Source organism: Battus philenor, unplaced genomic scaffold (genome assembly GCF_028537555.1).
Source record: "Battus philenor isolate CCGP_79_NKW_IND1 unplaced genomic scaffold, ilBatPhil1.0.hap1 SCAF_12, whole genome shotgun sequence".
In the NCBI taxonomy this organism is placed as follows: domain Eukaryota; kingdom Metazoa; phylum Arthropoda; class Insecta; order Lepidoptera; family Papilionidae; genus Battus; species Battus philenor.
The window spans coordinates 11,806,510-11,827,321 of NW_027181674.1; the positions used below are offsets into that span (position 1 = coordinate 11,806,510).

At 31.2% G+C, this 20,812-nt stretch overlaps 1 protein-coding gene across 1 annotated transcript; it reads left to right on the top strand.

Moving 5' to 3' along the window:
* The first annotated feature begins 6,990 nt into the window (after window positions 1-6,990).
* On the top strand, window positions 6,991-20,226 carry LOC137932914 (uncharacterized). Its single transcript, XM_068776599.1, has 8 exons — window positions 6,991-7,060; window positions 9,391-9,482; window positions 12,193-12,312; window positions 12,788-12,923; window positions 15,064-15,197; window positions 18,071-18,301; window positions 18,785-18,956; window positions 20,081-20,226. The coding sequence occupies exons 1-8, from the start codon at window positions 6,991-6,993 to the stop codon at window positions 20,224-20,226; spliced, it is 1,101 nt and encodes a 366-aa protein (XP_068632700.1).
* The last annotated feature ends 586 nt before the right edge of the window (window positions 20,227-20,812 follow it).

Below are 20,812 nucleotides of genomic sequence, written 5' to 3' on the forward strand. Positions count from 1 at the left end.
AATAGAAGGTTAGGTTTGGTTGGTTATATACATATATATACGATACGATACGATGTATATATATACGATATATATATATATCGTATATATATAATATATATTTAAAAAAAACATCAGTTCTCCTTTCATTACAAAGTATGTAATAAAAGATAACTTTGTCTGGTAAAGAGTTTTCTTATTAGGTTGTTGGAATAAGTTATGATATCACCTTTGCTCTTTAATTAGTTTTATGAAACTTAATTAAATATAAACTAAGAAAATCTTTACTATTATCGCTGTTAAGAATATAAGATTTTAGGTAAGTAATACTAAATATAAATCAATGTCGACAATAACCAATAGTTTGTTTGGACTCGAGCTATAATTATATCTTTTTTTATCATATTTATACTTAGAACAAATTTTTGCACAGAAGTTGGACGTTATTTATCATCAAGTAGAAATTCCCTGTCGCTATTACAATTATACCCTTTTGTATTTAGTATAGGATACTAAAGCACTTGACTTCCGCATATTACCTTATACGAGGGTAATAATTTTTTTTATAATCATCATTTGCATCGTTTCACTCGTTGGTAATTTACTGCTGTTCAAAGGCTTCTTCAATGGTAACAAAGTTTTTGGGATGGCAATCATAAGGTTTTACAAGGGGTTTATCGTCAACCTGCCTGCAAAGTGTGGCGATTATGGTATATCCTCCCATAGATATCTTTGCGGGAGGCCTTAACCTAAGTGGGCATCTATGAGCTGAAACGAGTGGTACTTTTTAATTAAACTGTTAATAAACAGTTAAGGGTTTATAAAGATTAAGTGTAATCGAATTTATGACTCTAATGATGTTTTTTTTTGGATCTATCCTCTTCATTTTTTATAATAATCATAACCCATTGCTAACTCATAGACATGGTATAATGTTTATCTTCGTTATTCTTCAATATATTACACCACCTATTACTGCGCAGCAGGAATGTTGGTGTCATAAGATAAGCTGACTTATTGTAACCAACTAATGGATCTACAGTCTCTCGGCCATTTGTTCACGACTTTTTTAGTCACCATCAGCTGTCGAAGGTTTTGACTGCCCTTCCTGGCTATGTGGCCGAAACATTCCATTACTCGTCACTAGCAGATAACAGAAAGCCTGGTTTTGCTATTCAGATCGCGCAGAATGTACTCGATGCACAATTCAATCTACGGAATTTGCAGTATCTTTGGCCTTCTTCAAGTCTAAGTATGGTGCAATAAATACTGTTATCTAGTAAACTGAACATTTATCAATTTATTCATATTATTATTATTATTCGCATGTGATCTTTTACAGTGACCTAAGTGGCTATGAAGAGAATCCCATAACAATCCAATTTGATGGAATATATAATCATATTAAACTATAAGCATTACAAATGCTTTAAGAAAATCCAACACTAAATTTTAAAGGATTTTTTGTGATAGTTTTTCCTTTATTACTGATACTGTAGTAGAGCAATTACTTCCTAAGCTTTATTATAACATGCAAACTATTATTGAATATTTATAAAATGATTTCAAAAGAAAAATTTAAAAGAAATACAATAATACACTACATTGACACCGAACATAGTTGCCAACATAATAGTAACTTATTCTATAAAGCTCAATTAAAGGTATTACAAGCCTAATTTTATTTCTAGCGCTATCCTTGGTTATATCACTATTTTTCTTATTTTTATTGATATTCATACGAACAAAAGAAGATCGTGAATATATACACTCATAACATTTTCAATTTAGCTTCAATGTTATACATTGCAAGTAAAAGCTCTATTCTATTGCACAAAAAATATTTTGATATAAGGGATATAACTAGTAATCAATAATTTAGAATCATTTGAGTAAATATCTCGGTAAATATTCACCCAGTAAATAAAAATCTTTGTACCTATTTATTTATTCATTTATTTACTTTATTTGAGATAAACAGTAACAAAAGGCAGTAAGAAAGTAAAAAATTAGAAATATAAAATTAGTTACAATTTTTACCTTATAACTATCTCACTGAGAACATTTAATAATTTATAGTCAAACAATGACAAAACAAATAAAAACATTACTAAACAGGAATCAAAGATTATGGTTTTTATATTTATATTATGTTTGTTTATATATTTATATTATGGTTTAAACTGTATTGTGTGTACTCAATAATTTCGAACGAAATTGTCTTTTAAAAGATTTAGAGAGAGCACGAGAATATATCAATATCACTAATATATGAATTGTGGAGGTCACACATTCTGTATAACGTTGCACGTTTACCGACATTTGTCTTCGCCGTTGATAAAAAAAGAGAGATCTTTTACCTCGGACAACAGTTCCGAACAGTTAACATTGCCACCACAAATATATTTAAGTGTGATGGCGTCCATTAGCGAGCGTCGATCCTTCAATGATAACATTCGGTATCTGTTTAAAAAAAATTATAAGTATCAAATATAAGAATACTATTTTTTCTTAATAACCTAGTGAAATTAATTTTGTAATATATGCGAGGCCCAGTAGCGTACTGGAATACAATACATCCAATTGTAGCGAATAGCGGGATTGTACGGAATGAGATATTTGTTAAAAGCATTGCCATTAAGGTCTCGACGAGGCAATGCTGACTTGTCTGCCTTTTGTCACGCACTCAAAGAATAATGTAGGTAATTTCTTAATAGACTAATTGCTTTACCTAACGATTCTATTACTTTTAATATCAACTGTTGTATCCTAAGGTAATGACTTTGTGACTCACATAATAAAAAAGCATTTGTCACGATTGTATCACTTTTTATAGTCCTAAAAAGTTAAAAATTATTTGGATGAGAGCTAATACCAATTTTTTTAACGTAGAAATCAACACTGACCTACAAATGACACTATCATGGGTCAGTTTTCCAAATCAGATATTGTTTATGGTTCACTTTGTTTAATAATATTTTCACTAATGATACTTTAACATATGAAGATGTTAGTTATGATTAGATTCTCACGATGCCTTTAAGCCTTAACATGAAATTATAGAGCAGACTATATTAGTTAAAAATCTCGGTTTCCATATTTAATGTGAAAACAATGTGGTAATTGATTTAAGTTAATTTTGATTGCGCGAAGCCAGTTCAATGAAACTGTAATTTCTGATAAATCTAACAGTAGTAGATCATTAAATTTACTCTTTAATTCCGTATGTACAATTTTTGGTAGTGACTCTCCTTATTTTAATAAAAGTCTAGCAACCACAGACAACAGATGTCTTATAGAAATATATGTACTCGTATGCCTTCCTAAATAGAATGAGGAATATACTAGCATATTCGTAATCCTCTGTTATTAACAGCGATCGAAAAGTTGAAGTGATTTTTACCGTGAAATCAAAGCGAAGATACCTTCATTTTCTATATATTTTCTCCGTAGACTTCTTTGTAAGGTCCACCCGTTTATATCGGTTTATGAGTGTGAAACCTTTAAGAGGGGAAATTGTAACTCATTTTTTGGCAAAAAAAACTTTTAGGCTTTAAAACCATACACAGTAATTTCAATACCTTACCCACCAATAAATTGTATCAGATAAATAAAACTTATATAAGTGATTGGTGTAAAAGCTGTAAAGTGTTAAACGTATATTCCGTCATTTCAGGCCATAGACGCAAATCATATGCCTCCCCCAAAGATATACCATAATCGCTACGTCTGGTAGGCGGGTTGGCGATCGCAGTGTAGTATTATGACGCAGACGCTTCAGTCTATTCGCTGAAAACATATTTGTTAGCATTGGCAATTCTATATAATTTATACACAAAGTGTGAATTATATATAATTTTATCCAGGGAATCGAACCTGCAACCTACGATCGCAAGTCCTAGTTCCCAACCGCTGGGGCATCACTACTCAAACGTAAAGCTAATAAATAGCTCATTTACATAGCAAGGAGCTTTTACACCAATTTCGAATCACCTCTAAAAAGTATACACTATGAAATACGTTTAATTTGTAAAAATTTTTGTTTTTGATTGTAACAGGCCGATAACTTTCAGCGGTACAAAGTTTTCAGAGACAAATAACAAACAATAATTAAATTTAATATGACCTAATTTGAATTTCGAAAACGCTTTTTACTACTATATTACCATTACATTATTAATTATTTATTATTCAAATGTTGCTTTTGAAATACGATTGTAACGTATATTAATTGACAGAAAATAAACTATATGTTTATTACTTTAAAGCCTATGCACTCTTACCAATCACCCATACATAGAGCTATAAAAATAAAGTACGAAAAACTTAATATATAATTTGGAAATCTCAGAAGCGTATAAATACACGTTGGACGTCACTCGTCAAGTTTTTGCTGACGTCCGAACCGGCCAGCAAGCAAAACTTACAATAGAAAAATTTCAAAACAAAAAAAATTAAAAAGTTCGTAACGGATTCGGAACTTCGGAAAGGAAGTCGTTAAAACATTAATGTAGCATTTGTAAGGCTTACTGTTTATAAAATCAGAACTTTATTACTACGAAACATTGGTGAAATTTAAAAAATATAATTTTATTTTTTCTTTGTTACCTATATTTATGTTATATTTAACGAGCGTTTATTTTCCATTGTTTAAAATATTTACGAGAATTCACAACCGCATTTTTTAATGTAGAGTTACTTCAACAAGTGTACATATTTTACTATATTTGTGCAGAGAAATAAGACAGATCTATGAGAACAGCGTTGTAGCTGTTATGATACAAAATATATTGTTTTTATTTACCATCAGGCCACTTTCAATCGGTTCTGTTGGAAATTTAAAGGGGAAAGTTATTTCTAGCAATGAAAAGCTGAAAAGATGATGAATGTTAAACAATAGCAATATTAGTTAAGAAATCAAGCGCAAAAAAAAAGATGTTCGAGATATAGACAGAATTTAACACAATAGCAATATAGTCTGGCCTTGTAAGATCGTTAGTGTTTCTAGTATTGCTTTAAGGCGTAGAAATAAGGATGTTTAAAATATAGAATGATAAAACATTGCTGCCCTGGACACTAGTGAAGAAATTATTAATGTAACTGTTATCCTTGTGTAGTCAAGATAACGGAGGTAAGATAGGCCATAATTGCGGGGGCTATAAAAATGCCTTGGATATGTGCTGCGAGTGATGGGCCTGAATGTTACGATTTCATGGATTCAGCACCACAATAATGTTTTCATTCTCCTATAGCTAAATCAAGAAACGCTTTGGCAAACGTTCACTTTCAAATTTATTTGAAAGATAGACGACGCTTTGAAAAGACGTGTCCAAGGTGGAGTGAATGGTTTTAAAATCAGAAGTTCAAGTTGTCATTCAATTTGAGATGAATTGCGCGCATGTTAAAACAGCTTTCATAATTTATTCCAAGTATTATATCTTATACTATTGTATAGTAATACTGCTATAATATATATGATTTTTGTTTATACCGAGTTATTCGTGTGCTACCTATAATTTGAGTAGTAAAACACCTTTAAGAAAAAAAATTGAGATACGAAAAAATTGATAAGCTCGCGGGACAAAGACCCGAGTTCGACGAAGTTGTAAGAGCCCCACAAGGCTAACAAGTGCAACAACCAGAATACGAAAAGATTGTCTATTGACGAAAAGATCCTCTAATGATTTTTCCTAGAAAGCGTGATATACACAATTTAAATTCTAGAAGTAAAAACAAATTTTGTGTATCCAGTATTCGACTTTATTGGTACTAAACCTTTCTTTGAGTAATGTATGTGCGCTTTTACAGTATGATGCCGCATAACGTTCCAAAAGCTTTTATTGAAAAATTTTCAAAAAAATGTTAAAAAATGTTTATTTTTATCATTACTACACTATAAATGACATTATGGGAATGCTGCGTTCATTTCAGGCTATTTCAATGTTTATTAAATATACTGCTAAATATTTTTGTAAAAAATAATTATGTGTTGCTAAGTTTCTTTTGCCTGTTCTTATCAGGACTGGAGCAATCATCGTTCAAACGACTTAACTTGAAGTCAATTATAGAAGTAATCCTTTGTGTTTTGAATAACGAGTTAATAAACTTTAATTTATAAAAAAGAATGAATGAGGACCCCCGGAAGGTCGTCCCTGATTTTTTGGGACGAAGTACTTCAGAGAGAAACATTTAGTGGGGGGCTGTGAAAAAGGTCGTTCATTTCACTCCACGATCAAAACTCCCAAGAACATATTACTAAGATGATGTTTCATATATCAATTATTTCAGCTACCGGATATTCACAGATAGTCATAGACCATAGATTATTAACATGACCAGTTTAAAACGGCTACCAGCATCTTTCGATGATCATGATGACATGATCGTGTAATGACACATGAAATTTAGTTAAATATCATGTTTACTGTAAAAAAATTAAATAATTCATACAATAAATTTGAAAAAATTGACATTTCTTAGACTATAACCAAGGCTATTTCTAGTGCTCATTAGTGTGTGTTTTTCAACTCGTCAACATCTCATTAGGCATCCGGTAGATTTAAATAAGTTGGTAGTAACTTTTAATTCCATGGCGGAAAAAGTTTATACAAGCTGCTACCATTAAAATTATAATCTTGTTTTTCAAGATTTATCATTAGTGGCTCAATATAAGACGTTACAAAAGTTTTCAAGTGTAAATTATTACAATTTTGTGTATACCTTTTTTATTTTCAACAATATACACAATTTATTGTTCTTAAACTTATAACGATATTAATTAACGAATTGGTAATAAATTCGAAATCGGAATATACCATTCACTTAAAAGCTACTTGTAAATAAAATGAATCTTAAAATTTGTTTATTTGTGAATTATTTTTGCAGCTAGTGCCATATTTCAAACAGAACCATAAAATAAATAGTCAAGAAAAGTGATTTACTATGAGAATTTCGCTATAAACTGAAGATTTGCACCGGTGATGGTATAAAAGAGAGGCACAGTCGAAGGCGATGGTGCCGTCCTGGTGGCAATGGTCGTATTGCTTCATCCTATTGTACCTCGGACATTTTACAAAACAAGGTAAGCATATACTTTTTTAATAGGGTCCTTCTAATCAACAGACCATTCGCGTTTATAACGCAGTGAATGGTAATTCTCTAGGCGGACAATTTCGTCTGCCAGTCTAGTGTTCTTATTATATATTAGTCTTTCCTTATAGGGAATATTTTTCTAATAAAAAGACAGGTTTACTGAGACCATTTCTTTTAAACACAACTGTATTTTAGAAAAGATTTGATTAATTATAAGGCGTGACGTTGATGGTTTGGTTATTCTTAACTGCGTCCATACATAGACCGTAAGTACTTGACAAACATTGGGATATGCTATATAAAACGTACATAGTTGCCTATAAAAGAACTACTCATTATATGAAGTCCAGAGGAAGATACCTAGCTTATTATTATTTCTAATGTTAATCATATGTACATTCACATACGCATATATAAGTTTATCATGTGAGTATTGCCTAGAATATCATTTTTACTTCACGAAACTTTTCAACGCGAGTCTTCGTCTCCGATATAGACTTTTACCATCTAGATTTGGACTGTGGTCAATGAATATGTAGTTATAAATATAAACTATAGTCACTAATATGAAACGGAGCTAAAACACCTAAAGTACAATTATAGAACGTTGTGAACTGTCAGAAGCGTCAGCATTTACCTTAGCTCATATCATTGTTCCGAGCCGCTGACACGTCCCGGACGCCCACTCCCGGATGACGTCATATACAACAAACACATCCGCCTGTCCCTATGGACCTTTACTATCGTTTCAATTTATTTTCTATAGTGCTACCTACGGCTATGCTATAAGCCTAATGATACAGCTGGAACACCCTCATAACTTCAGTACACATAATGTAATTCAAGATCCTTTACATAGGTGTTGTTCCAAGTATCTTTGTTGCTTATCTTTGTGTTCAGCTAAATGTAACTTGCTTGTTATGTTTAATTAACAAAATAATGTATTTCAATTAACCACACCAAATAAGACTACAAGACTTAACAACGATCGAAAAGTTTCGAAAGCTTTTTTTGTTTATTTTTTTTATGATTAAATTAATTTTGTCGAAGTATATCGGCTCTCATAGTTTCTGCTCATCACACTTTCTGCAGATCATAGGCCTTTGGAAACTTATTTGTTAGCAGTGGCAATCCTATATATATATATTATGCACGAAATGCTGCACAAAACCGCTCGATTATCCACTGGTTATAGTTACTTAATTAAACCTGCAAAAGTTAATAATTAACATTGTTAAAATACGTTGAATTCTAACTTGTTTAACAATCTAAGAGGTGAATAGCTCGAAATGACTTTCTAATCATAATGAATTCGAAGCTTATTGTTGATTTGCTGTTTTGTTTTATTTATTATTTCAGCTAACAGACTAATTCCAATTTGGCCAATTTAAATAAGACAAAAAGAAAATTGAAATAATTTTGCTAATAACAAGCGAGATACTGTTTTTATTATATTTAAATTTTCTTAATCTTTTTCTTTTCAATCGTGCAATCTTGACAGAGTGGTCGTGGTTTCAAGTATTAAGCTCTATTTTAAACCTTTAAACTTCTTTCACTCTAAATTTTTTTCAAATGGGTTGAACTGTTTTGTCATAAATTTTCAATTCTTTAGCTAAGTAGTAAATAATGATAAACCGATCTGTATCTACTTTTTTTAAAAATGACGATCATTTTATCCGTAACCGATCGACTAGAGCGACGTCCATCTCGAACGTCAAAATTGCTGGATTAAAAACACTCAAACCAACTGTTTTACTCTTAATGTTACTGCATTATATCCAGAAACGTTTAAAGAAATTATTTTGCTTTTCACGTTTCATATTTTTTAAGAAAAGTAAATATTTTTAAAGTGTTGAATAATTTATAAATAGTATAGCCAAAGATTTTGTTAAAGTAATCTTTGCGAAAAGACAGGGTACAAGTCTTTTCGCAAATTTTACACACATTGATAATAATTTCACACATTAATAATAATAAAATGTATTTATTTTTTAAAAGATTTTCAATTACAACCTGATTACTAGAGCTTCCTTTTAGACATACTGCATTAGAAGACTCTGCCTTTTATAAATTATTTTAATGTACAAATGTACCAATTTTTAATTTATTTGTATATAAATTAATTTAAATAAAAAAGATATTTATGTAATTAAAATATTAAATATTACACAGTATATATGCCACTTTGGCACCGTTTGCGTGGGTATATATACGATTGTGTGATGTTGTTGTTAAGTGCGTGGGTATATATGTGATAAAATATTCTCTATAAAACAGGTATTACTTAATATGAATTTTTCAACATGCCGTGTGTTACAGGAAATGGGCAAGCTACAGATGTAGACGTGCGACTGACGGCTCCGAGTTGGGTGGCACGTGGAGGTTCGGCTACTATGAGATGCCTTCACCAGGTAATCATCTAACATCATAAACATCATGACGTCATCAGCCCTTGGAAATGTGACCATATCACAAATGCTAAGGAAACCACGTAAAACCCTCAACAAAAATCGATAGTGAAATAACTCAGTTCCTACACTAATCACTAACCTATATAAATTTTTAATTGTACCATATATTGACAATATTGCTTTTAGGTAGGAGAATAACTTTTAATGCTATAATTAGTGACTAGGAAAGTATATAAGAAGAAACTGAAAAGAAAAGCTCTAGCTACCAAAAGCTTTAGTTCCAAATATAGAGACAATTACAGAGGTCTCGAATCTGTTATATCGTAAAGGGGGCATAAGAAAAAAAAATGAGCCAATGAGCGCTGGCACTTCAAGCGTTGATAGCGGACTGATGCAACCGAGCAGAGGGATATATCTCTCCGTTTCGAGCGCAAATGTATGGCGGTACAGTGGTTTCGGCAGCACTACAGTGTAGCAATACATTAAGTAACATAACGTAGTAATAGAAAAAGGCTATGAAGTCAAAAGCAGCAAGGGAAACGACTAGAGATATTTTTCATAATAGAGTAATAGACCGGACAATATCCGGCAAATCTGTTATGGGAACAACGTTTTAGCTTCTTACAAACTTTCATTTAAAATATTTTTGTATAAAAAAGTAATGAAAGGTTGAATGAAAATGTAAATATGATGCAATAATTCTAACATGTTTAATTAAATGTTACCAAAGCAAATTTATAAATAAATAATTACGTAACACATGTCTAAGAATATAGAGTACAGTTGTATCTCATTCTAGCAAACTGATTATTAAACGAAATAACAGCAGAGTTTTTGTTATTTCACGGCAAATTTCGCAGACATTTACAGAAAACATATTGTAAATAGCATATTATACAACGCGAGTACGACGTTGTAAACAAATAAATAAAGCTAAGTTGCCTTGTGACTTTGTGCAAGATATTAATAGCTCAGTAAACCATTTCTCGTCCGCCTTCGCATTTTGCTTTAAATAAAAGATCTCATCTTGCGAGAGAGAACGTAGCGTTGCGTTGTTTGTGCATCGCTAAAGGCAACTTTGTGCTCGGCGGCTTTCAGTTACGTTATGATAATTATCAACTATCTCATTTATAACATTTTATTTATTATTTGGATCTATATTCAACCAACATTAGCGCCCGATCCTTTGTTTTACAGTTACGTTCAATATATCCGAAAAAAAAAAAACAAGTTTTGTCCTCATTTTTGCATGTCACAGTGTTTCCTAAGCTAAAGTAATTTAATCTCTTTATAAACTATTCCCTTACTTAAATTTTAACGATTTTAAACAAAACTATTTTTTCCTACACACCCTAACATTTATTATTTATATAACACTCATGATTCCACGAAATTTATGTGACATACTTTTGTTAGTAAGAAATAATGTTAGAATAACGTTACATTAAATTAATTTTTATCAATTAATTATGTTTAATATATTTATTAAGGCGCAATAAACTTTGGGAATAGGCTTTTACATTTTAATTTTAATTTAACAATTCTAAGTTTACCACAGCGCTGTTCTGGCGCTGTTTTGCTACTGGGTCCTTAAAGTTCTACAGTAAAGACCGCGGACCGGCAAATGCAGGACCTAGGACATCTACCAGATTCAGGCTGTTTTCGTCCGATCCAATGGGAAAGCTATGAGGGTGGTACAGGCCATCATTTAAGCCGTCATGTTCAACAGTGGACGTTCTAAAGTTTGAATGACGATGATAATAAAATGTATCAAAGATAAATGTAAATAACATAATTGCGTAGACAAAGGTAATGCGTAATAATATGAAAAATTTAAAGCGATAAAAGTGACAAACAGGACTTCGCTCAACTTAACAAGAATTAAACGAAACAAATTATCATTTAGATTATGAGTAATACACTGAACTCGAGGAATTGACTTGAAAATTGCAATAAAAAAGAACATTGGACATAATTTGAATAACGATAATTGAAAAAAAAAATTATACAGTCAGATAAATTTATATTTGTGGAAATAAAACATATATACTACTAATAATAAAAGATATTGATATCCTTACCAATAAGATCATCGCGTAAATAATTAATGAAACGGAATTATTATCGGAAGCCGTAATAGTTTAGAGACCGAGCCTCTTTCCGGGGATTGACTTTCTTGCCTTCAATTTAATAGTAAACGAGCAATTTACTCAATCCCCGGAAACACGGAAATTTTTAATTGGAATTTGATCGGGGCCGCGGGCCATTCCGCATTTCACTTAGCCTCAGCCATTTATCGAGAATTCTAACATTTTTTTTTCTTTTCAACTCGTAAAAAGGTTAAAAAGTTACTTTCTATTCACGACCTCATTTTTTGGCGGTGTATAATCTAGAGGGATTGATAGTTAATAATGATTAATTTTAATACGTAGTATTAAAAATTTTGAAAACGCTTTTTCTAACTAAATTACCAATACATTATTTATTTTACTTTTAAAACCATTTATTTTTGTATATAGTATCCCATACATTAATTGACAGCTGTACATTCACTCATTTAAAGCTTTTATATCTCTAATCAATAACTCTGTATATGTCTGTCTGTACATACTGTTTCATCTCTTAAGAGTAGGATTTGAAAACGCAATATATTTTTTATTTGTGTTTAGTTTTCTCCTTTAAAAAGTTTTTCGCATCGACTGTACATTAGGTGCCGCCGCAACTCCTGTATAAAGTGGAATTCTTGAGGTCGGGGGCGAAGCTATTGCAATATGTACGGGAAAGAGTTCCGCCATTTACGAACTACACGTTTCCGGGAGGAAAATTGAATGTGAGTGTTTTACATTCTATTCTATAAATAGTACTAAGGTGATATGTCTTATCGGCATTGATTGCCGAAATACAGATATTTACGTATTATAATTTAATACCAAAAAATTACATTTCGTTGAAGTCATATTTCTGTATTAATACCTAATAAACATTTATTACCATTTTTGTCGCAACAAGCTAAAAGAAAAATTGTCGCTTAAGATTTACGAAGAAATTTCAAGTCTGATAAGTGCCTAGTTTCGATGTATTAACCTGATGAGAAAAGGTAACGTTTTTGTAAAATTGTTACACAAAGACTACGTATCAACTAAGTAAATTCTTTTGAATATATTTCTGCGGCCTCATGATTCATTTTTATATTTATATTTTCATACTACATTACAAAACATTTTTTTATTTTCATATCAAATACATGACTATGTTTTACAATTCAAATAACCTTATGAATTATTTATATGAAATCGTCGTTACAGATGTCTCTTGTGACTGAAAATTCTATTACCATAGAGAATCTAGATCCTTCCGCCTCAGGGCTTTATTGGTGTGAGGTGTCTCTGGAGACGCCCATATTTACGGCTGCTTCGCCCCCACACCAATTGACTGTCGTCTGTAAGTATAACCTATAAAAAATAAAGATGACCTATAAATATAAATGACTATAAATGATTTTTCACATAACTCCAACTTTGAGCTGTTTAGGTAACTAAGATATCTCGTCCAATATCCTTCATTATCTTAAGAAGAATGTTTATTGATGTAACAAACATAGGTAGTGTTATTTTTTCGTCGCAAAGTTTATAAATAACATTACAGATTAATTATATTGAGAATTCGTTACCAGTGATGGATTACTGGGATGAAACGTGGTCTCTTATTTCAGGCCTTGGAAGCTCATAGTCAACAAGTCTAAGAGCGGATCTGATTCGTAAATGAAAGGCACTGGATTAATGTCATTACTAATCGGTCTTATTCGAAATCTATGGAGAAGGCCTAGGTCCTGCAAAGTTCGTCCTAGAAATAATGATGATAATTATGATATATGGATAAATAGGCTTATAGGCTTGTGTATTAAAATTAGAATAGGAAACGGTGTGGGTGTATGTGTTAAATAGAGGACTACTATCACTATAGGATATTATACATGCTTTTGTACCGTCTTTATTCGGTATCATGATGTCTTCGTTTCGTATATATGGCCCTTACTATTGCTGTAATAAAACAAACAATAAAACATTAACGGTAGTTTATTGCAAAGTTATGAGGAACACGATAGAAGCAAGTCTGTTGTCATAAAGTGGATTGAGGATCTTGTTAAAGCCATTGGAAGATAGTAGATGCAGACCGCTTCGAATCGGTCCTTTAGGAAAACTATCCAACATATTTTGTTGACGTCCTTGGACTGAAATAGTGATGGTGATGATTCAAGCGAAATCTAAATGAGAAAATCTTTTACATAGAACCAATACGTGATGATGTCCACCTTATAGTTATATAGTATATATAGTTGGAAGTTGAACTATTTAAACAAATATAATTAGTGAAGTACAAGTAAATCTAGCTATCAATCCATTTTAATTTTACTTTTGTATATTTTCGCATATTCAATTGTCTTTAATGTCAATATGCGATGTAATTGCTAGTTCGTTTTAAGTAAATCGTTGATATATTAATGTTTAATGTATATACTTTGATTTCCAGCAGAATAACTAATTGATATGGTACTAGTAATTATTATTCTTGTAGTTCGAGTTATAAACATGATCTGTAAAAGTTTTATATATAAACTGTACACAGGAAGTTCTTTTTTAAAATTTAAAAGTTGTAAATTGTCAGTTAGTTACAATTCCGCCCGATGTTAGTAGGGTTGCAGCCTTCGAATTTATTACCCTGGCCTAGTTGGGTTTGCATAATATTGGACTAGAACCAACGGTGAACTAACCGTGAATGATTATAACCTTCCGCGATTTTATGGAACAGATAAGAAAAAGATAAATCATCTACAAGATATTTATGTTTGTTTGATTTATATTTTGATTTGATGATATATGTTTACGTAATAATATTATAGAAAATACCCTAAGAAATAAGCTTTTATGCATTGTTTAACATTATACATGAATAACATTATAACTTAAAAAAATAGTGTTAACAAAAAATAAACACGGAATAAACTGACAGAATCATCGCAATACTTAGATTTTATTGCTTATTACATTTTATACTATATTCATATAAATTGTATATGTAGATACGTAGATACTTATATATATATTGTATTATACCCATAAATTATTATAGTTATTATTAGATGTCAGTATATTTATGGCAAGTTTTTTTCTTACTTTTCTTCCTTGTCATTTTTTTGTCCCTTTTATAAACACCATAAAATGGTAAAAAAAAATAAAAAAAACACTTACCTTTATTATTTATCCATGCACCGCCCTAATAACTTATATTTGTATTGTATTTATATGTAGGTTTATGTGTATAAGGGTATATATTTACACACGTATGTTTGTATGTATGTATGTATGTGTGTTAACTGCTCTTTTCTACATGTCCCTATTCTCCTTCCACATGTTGTCTGGTAGAGATCGCCAATAGTGACAAGACCGCCTCTTTCGCCTCTATATAAATAGCTTATTTTTAGTTATTAACTATGGTGTCTAAAAATGTATGATAAAAATAAATAAAAACTGATGTATGATAATGATTGTACATGTAATATGTAACGTAAAATTTTGTATAGATGCCCAAAAACACCCGCCGATCATAACATTTGGAAAACCTGATGTTGTGGTAGACGGCTTGCTGCGTGCAAACTGTACCAGTGCCCCTGCTGCTCCGGCCCCACGTCTGACCTGGTACATCGATAATGAAAAGGTTAGATAGCTTAAGTGATGCTTAGTTGCTTGTTCGACTCTGGGTAGAATTTTAAATGAAAAACATTATAGCCACTATTTAAAATTGCAAATTTTATTCAAATTTAAATTTAATAAACATGTTGTACATTTATCAGTTTGCCATTTGTTTGAAAAATAAATGCCTCAAATCTATCAACTAACTCAATACTCCTATTATTAGTATAAATTAATATAATTCCTATCCTATATTTCTTTAAGATATTTTAAAATTACATGTTTTATTAAATATCCCAGAGGCAAAAACATATTTCAATAGTGGCGTATTATGATAACCAAACACATGAGCGTTCTTTAATAATTTTTAATATCTTTAGGAAATATATGGATATTTTTTGGGATCCTATAATAAAAAAACTATATACATTGTTCTTAAAAAGATTTCTATCTACATGAAATCGAGTCTTAAGTATGCGTAATTTGTTTTTTCTTCTTGTATTTAAATTGTATATATCACACTAACCGGGAAGGCTGGTGGTGTGAACTTGAAAAACTAAGTTAACAAACGTGCTTACTCTCTAAAATTAAAATCGCAATGGGTCGGACACATGTCTCATACACTGACGACCAGGTAACGGCAGGAAAGAGAAAGTAGGAAGACCAAATAGATGACATAATCGACATAGCAAAGTAAATTTTGGCTGACTCAAGCCAGAGAAAGAGATGCATGGAAGAAGTCGGATGAAGCTTTCACCCAAAGAGTGATTCATATCCTGCAGTAATAAACAAACAATTTACAAAATTAGTCATTAGTAAAGGTATTGATATATTACTAACATTACAATTGTAAAATAAGGACATCAAAATAAAAGGCATTATTATTATTGCACGTACAAAGAAGCACCAGAACATGTTTTTAATTTCTTGAACTTCTTTTTATGTATAACATCCGTTAATGTACTCTGAGGTCGCGTAATTAATTACGATTTGCCACTTTTATTACAGGATCTTCGTGTTACAGTAATAGGAACATAAAATATTAAGTTTCAAAATTATTGATTAGATATGTTGGGTAAATTTGTGATCGTTTTCAACTTTGACTCTGATATATATCAACGTTCATATACATAGTACGTATAATTTGAAATAAAATTATAGATGTACTTTACTGTAAACACTACGGCTCTGAAACTCGACAATAGCAAATTGGTACATTAAGTCTCTTGAAAAATATAAAACAATGAAAAATAGTTGAACAAAGAAAATTATTCCTGTACTGCGAAAAGAGAAAATCTTAAATTGGCAATGTTAAATTAATTAAATATATCGTTATTCATTTCTTTTTGAACAGCAACAGTTAGTTAATGAATTTTGTTCTTTTATTCCCTTTATTGTTGCTGGTTTGTGATAAATATTATAAATACATGATAACTTTTTTTAGTTAGAAAAGAATAGTATGAACCAAGTAGAAAGTAGATATGTACACTAGATAAATACTAATGATAAAAATGACTTCAAATCTTTTTCTTGGCTCTGTGAAATAGATAACTTTTGTGAGCAACTGTGTATATACTGTTTTAAAATAAACCCATACTTTTTTAAGTTATATACAATAAATTGAAATAAAAAGTTGATAAATAGAATGCTCTAACAATAAAATCGACTGAATTTGTTGTGGAGTCTTCTTAGCACAGAATATGTTTAGAAACCATATGGAAGTTCGAAGTGATTCTCATTTCTATAAAATTTGCATTTTCTGGCATTCTTCCCATGACGAACAAAGGTGATCACTATAAATGATTCTAAGTGAACGAAACCATGTTTCTAATGGTATTTCGTGATGGTTAGTATAGATGAAGTTAAAAAAAGCGGCATATGTTAATAATGTATCTCTCCACATGATTTAAGAATCTAATGGATGGTTTAAGTAAATCTTCCTATACATATATTTCTCGAATTACAAAACATGTTGCAATTTTAGAATTAGATGGATTTACCTGAGTAAAGGCAAACCTTGTGCCTAGTGGTGGACAATTTGCAGCTCGCCAAGAAAGTGAATTCTCGAAAGCGTAATCTTTGTATGAAAAAGAGAACATGGAGAGGAAGAAGAAAATGATAATTCGACCATTATACATAAAACAGAAGTCATATGAGACTTCCACTAATCCGAATGGGATTTGCGTGATGGATACTGTACTCCCTTTCGAAAAGAATGCTTGTCCCGGTTGTGGAAATTTCAAAACGCCAATACAGTTGTCGTCTTACAAACATTCTATCCGTAACCCACATTTATGTCCCATATTAAAACGGCAATGTATGTGTATAGTTGGATTAATTCCAACAACGTTATTGTAAAAGAAAAATTGCTAAGTATTGTAGGTTTCCACATTATTTATGCATACCATGGTCATCGAATCGATATAATTACACTTAAGTCTGTCGTCGCGTGAGAAAATAAAATGCTGTTTTCAAGGACTTGTTGAGGGTATTTTTATACAGTTTTAATAATAACTTTATGATATAGTATGCGGTATTAGTCTCCTCTGAGTTATGTGAGTAGCAGGAAGAAGGAGAAAGACATCAAACTTTTCTTGTGTGTGTTGTCAACTGCGTCCTAAAACATCTCACTGCTCACATACCTCTGGTTGTGACTTGTACTTTTTCGCACGTTGCGCAGTGTGGTGATCTAGATGCATTGTGAATATGTTTAGACCGGTAGACTGTAATGATTAATCTTTTCTTAATGCCAACGGACTGTATATCTATAACAGTTTTAATTTTTTTGCCTGTTTTTCTCAGATTTATATGAAAATGTTTGAACATATTTCCCTTACTTTTTCCAAATTTATTTCAAAATAAAATTATAGTCGATATTGATTAATTACTAACTTTCAGGTTCCAGAAGAATCGATTAAGTATTTTTCATATCGAGTGTCCAGTTCTACGAGAACTAAAGGCGGAGGCGGCTATAAAAATAGGAAGTATCATCACAGATACATCGCTCCCGAATTTAATTACACGGCTAAATATTGGGCTCTCGTAAGCGAAACTACAACCATTACACCAAATTCGTCGAAGCATAACAAATGTACATTAAAAGACGGACAAAGCGAAGAAATGAAAAAGGTATGTTATTTTATTATCAAGTGTCGTAAACAATAACATTGATACATAACATATTATTTTATTTTATTATTCATTTATCCTTATTATTATCATTTGATTCGTAAAATAGTTTGAGCTAAAATAGCTTTGTATTCTATTTATATTTTTGTCAGTCATCAAATTTTCACAATTACAATTGCTATGGATATTGAATATTTCGTGATATGTCTAACGATTTATCAAAAAGTAATCGTTTGTGCTATATTTAACGAATAAAATAATTAGAAAATGTATTAAACAACATCTGTAAATACTATTTCTATATATATAAATGTTATTTTTTGCTTAATAACTTTTGGTTTACATATGTAAGTCAAATTATAAATTATCGAGCGTTCTCTAGCTATCAACTCGCAAAATTGTAATAAATTAAAGCTTTCTGTCTATATCTAATAAGAAAAATCATTAAATCAATGCAAGGATTATCTCGATAAATCCTCGTAGATTCGTGATAAACCAAGAGAGCCACAAATTGTTCCGATATCCTTATGGGTATCCATAGCAGAACTACGAACACCAGCTCACGGTCGACTACAGCTGACCTGCACAGCCACTATTCCCGATGAAGTTGGCCCCGGAGAGCGCTACGCTGATGTAAAGAAACAAACAGTTTCAGGTGAGTCTATTACTCTGATTTATAACGTACAATGATTCACTTGTTGTTTATTAAGGTTTCTTTTCGTTGTTAACTGAGTCATTCAGTATATGGGGACTCCTTATACGTGGCCTTACATCCAATGATTTAAATGGTTGCTATAAAGTAAGCAAGGTGCAATGACTCAATATAAAATGGTTATTGCTTGCGATATGCAGTTTATATTCATATCAGTTCTTATCGCTAAGATTCAAATTTAGATGCTTTTTAATCGAAATAAGTAAACAAATTAAAGAAAACTTTTTTAATACTTTAATTTAAAATAGAGTAATTTATAGGCTATTTGTGGTAAGTATGAAATACCAGCTTGAAGCTTTAGGCTCCCTAAAGAGACGAGCCAAGAGGCTGATTCGTAACAATGCCGTAGTGAGCGCTAAGTTTCAAAGTTTGGAGCATCGGTGAAAAGTTGCCAGCTTATCGGTATTTTATAGATGGTAATTTGAAGAGTGTACTTTGGAATTACACCAAATAATTCCCACACTTCCTTTCTTCCATGTCATATGACTAAAATTCCTTCAACCCACGCTAAGCGTTTCGCTACTACTTTTATAGTGCTAGCCAATGTGTATAACAACCTGTTAGTCTTATTGTTTCCAGCCAAATATTACTTAGGAGTCTTTAAGACAAGAGTGTATAGGTTGTTTTTAGACAATAATCGTAGACCTCGTCATCTCTTAACATCAGGTGAGACTGGGGGTATTTGACCTTTGCCCATAAACGATAAAAAAGAAAAGAAAAAAATGCGAATATTCATTTTCATTCCCATTCGCGTTCAGAATAAGAATCATCACTGTACGCCAATTTGGCCACGCCTGGTAACCTCATAACCAAACAAACCACGCCTAATTTTCCGTTGAATCTTAAGTAGGTTTTTAATTTTAAGCAGATTTTTACTGTGAGACTGACTTTAGAATGGAATTTTAATTACAAATAATTTGAATAAGGTGAACAATGATGTTTCACTGCATGGTTTATTCCTAAAACATGAGGTCTGAAATTTTGTTGCCGTAAACTACAATATCTTTTTCTTTGGATCTAAAAACCTAATAGGGAATGTATAACATATGTTTAATTTTTGTCTGCAGTTGAAATGAACGAGCTAAGCCTGAATAAGCCTCACACTGAAACAAGTCAGGTTAATTCAACCACATCATGTCTATTTCCTCGCAACTCTTTATGGATTTTCGGCTATAGTATCCTTATTCACGAGCTTCATCTACAATTGTATTAAATATTTAATATTACTTATGCAGAAGCGACTAAAAATAATAGACGAAAAAATTTTAGGTACTGTTTTATTTTACATAATGTTTATTTCTTCATAAAGATATCGCTTTGATTCGTGTAGTAATATTTTTCTATCGTTTCTTATAGATCGTATTGGTATTATTTCGTAACTTATTATTGAAGATTATGGCATTTCTTCCGAGCTTCTGCAGGTCAATTATGCAACCTCTTTGTAGACAGGGTTTTAATAATGATATTTTAAAATGGTTTTTTTAAAGATCATAATATGCTTAAGCCAGAAATACTTCAATAAAACTGCTTATTAAAATCAGCTAGTTACCTCTTATTAAAAGTTTGGCTGATAGAGAAACTTTAGAATTTGGTATATAAAAAGGTTGAAGCGAGTTATGTGCAAACTTTAGATACTCATACCTGAAGCGTGTCTAAATTGTTTTATAGATGGTCCTATCAATATATATTTTATTTTAATAAAACCTGTACGAACATACGTCGTTAGATTGCTAAGTGAAATATTATTAACTATATACTTCAAACAGATAACACTTTCCCCTAACAAGGTATTAGATGTA

Bases quoted from the DNA above. Each gene is read 5' to 3' on its own strand.
- LOC137932914 (XM_068776599.1), top strand. From the start codon at position 6,991: ATGGTGCCGTCCTGGTGGCAATGGTCGTATTGCTTCATCCTATTGTAC. The intron at 7,061-9,390 runs GTAAGCATATAC...CGTGTGTTACAG, and splicing joins CGGACATTTTACAAAACAAG to GAAATGGGCAAGCTACAGAT. The intron at 12,313-12,787 runs GTGAGTGTTTTA...TCGTCGTTACAG, and splicing joins TTCCGGGAGGAAAATTGAAT to ATGTCTCTTGTGACTGAAAA.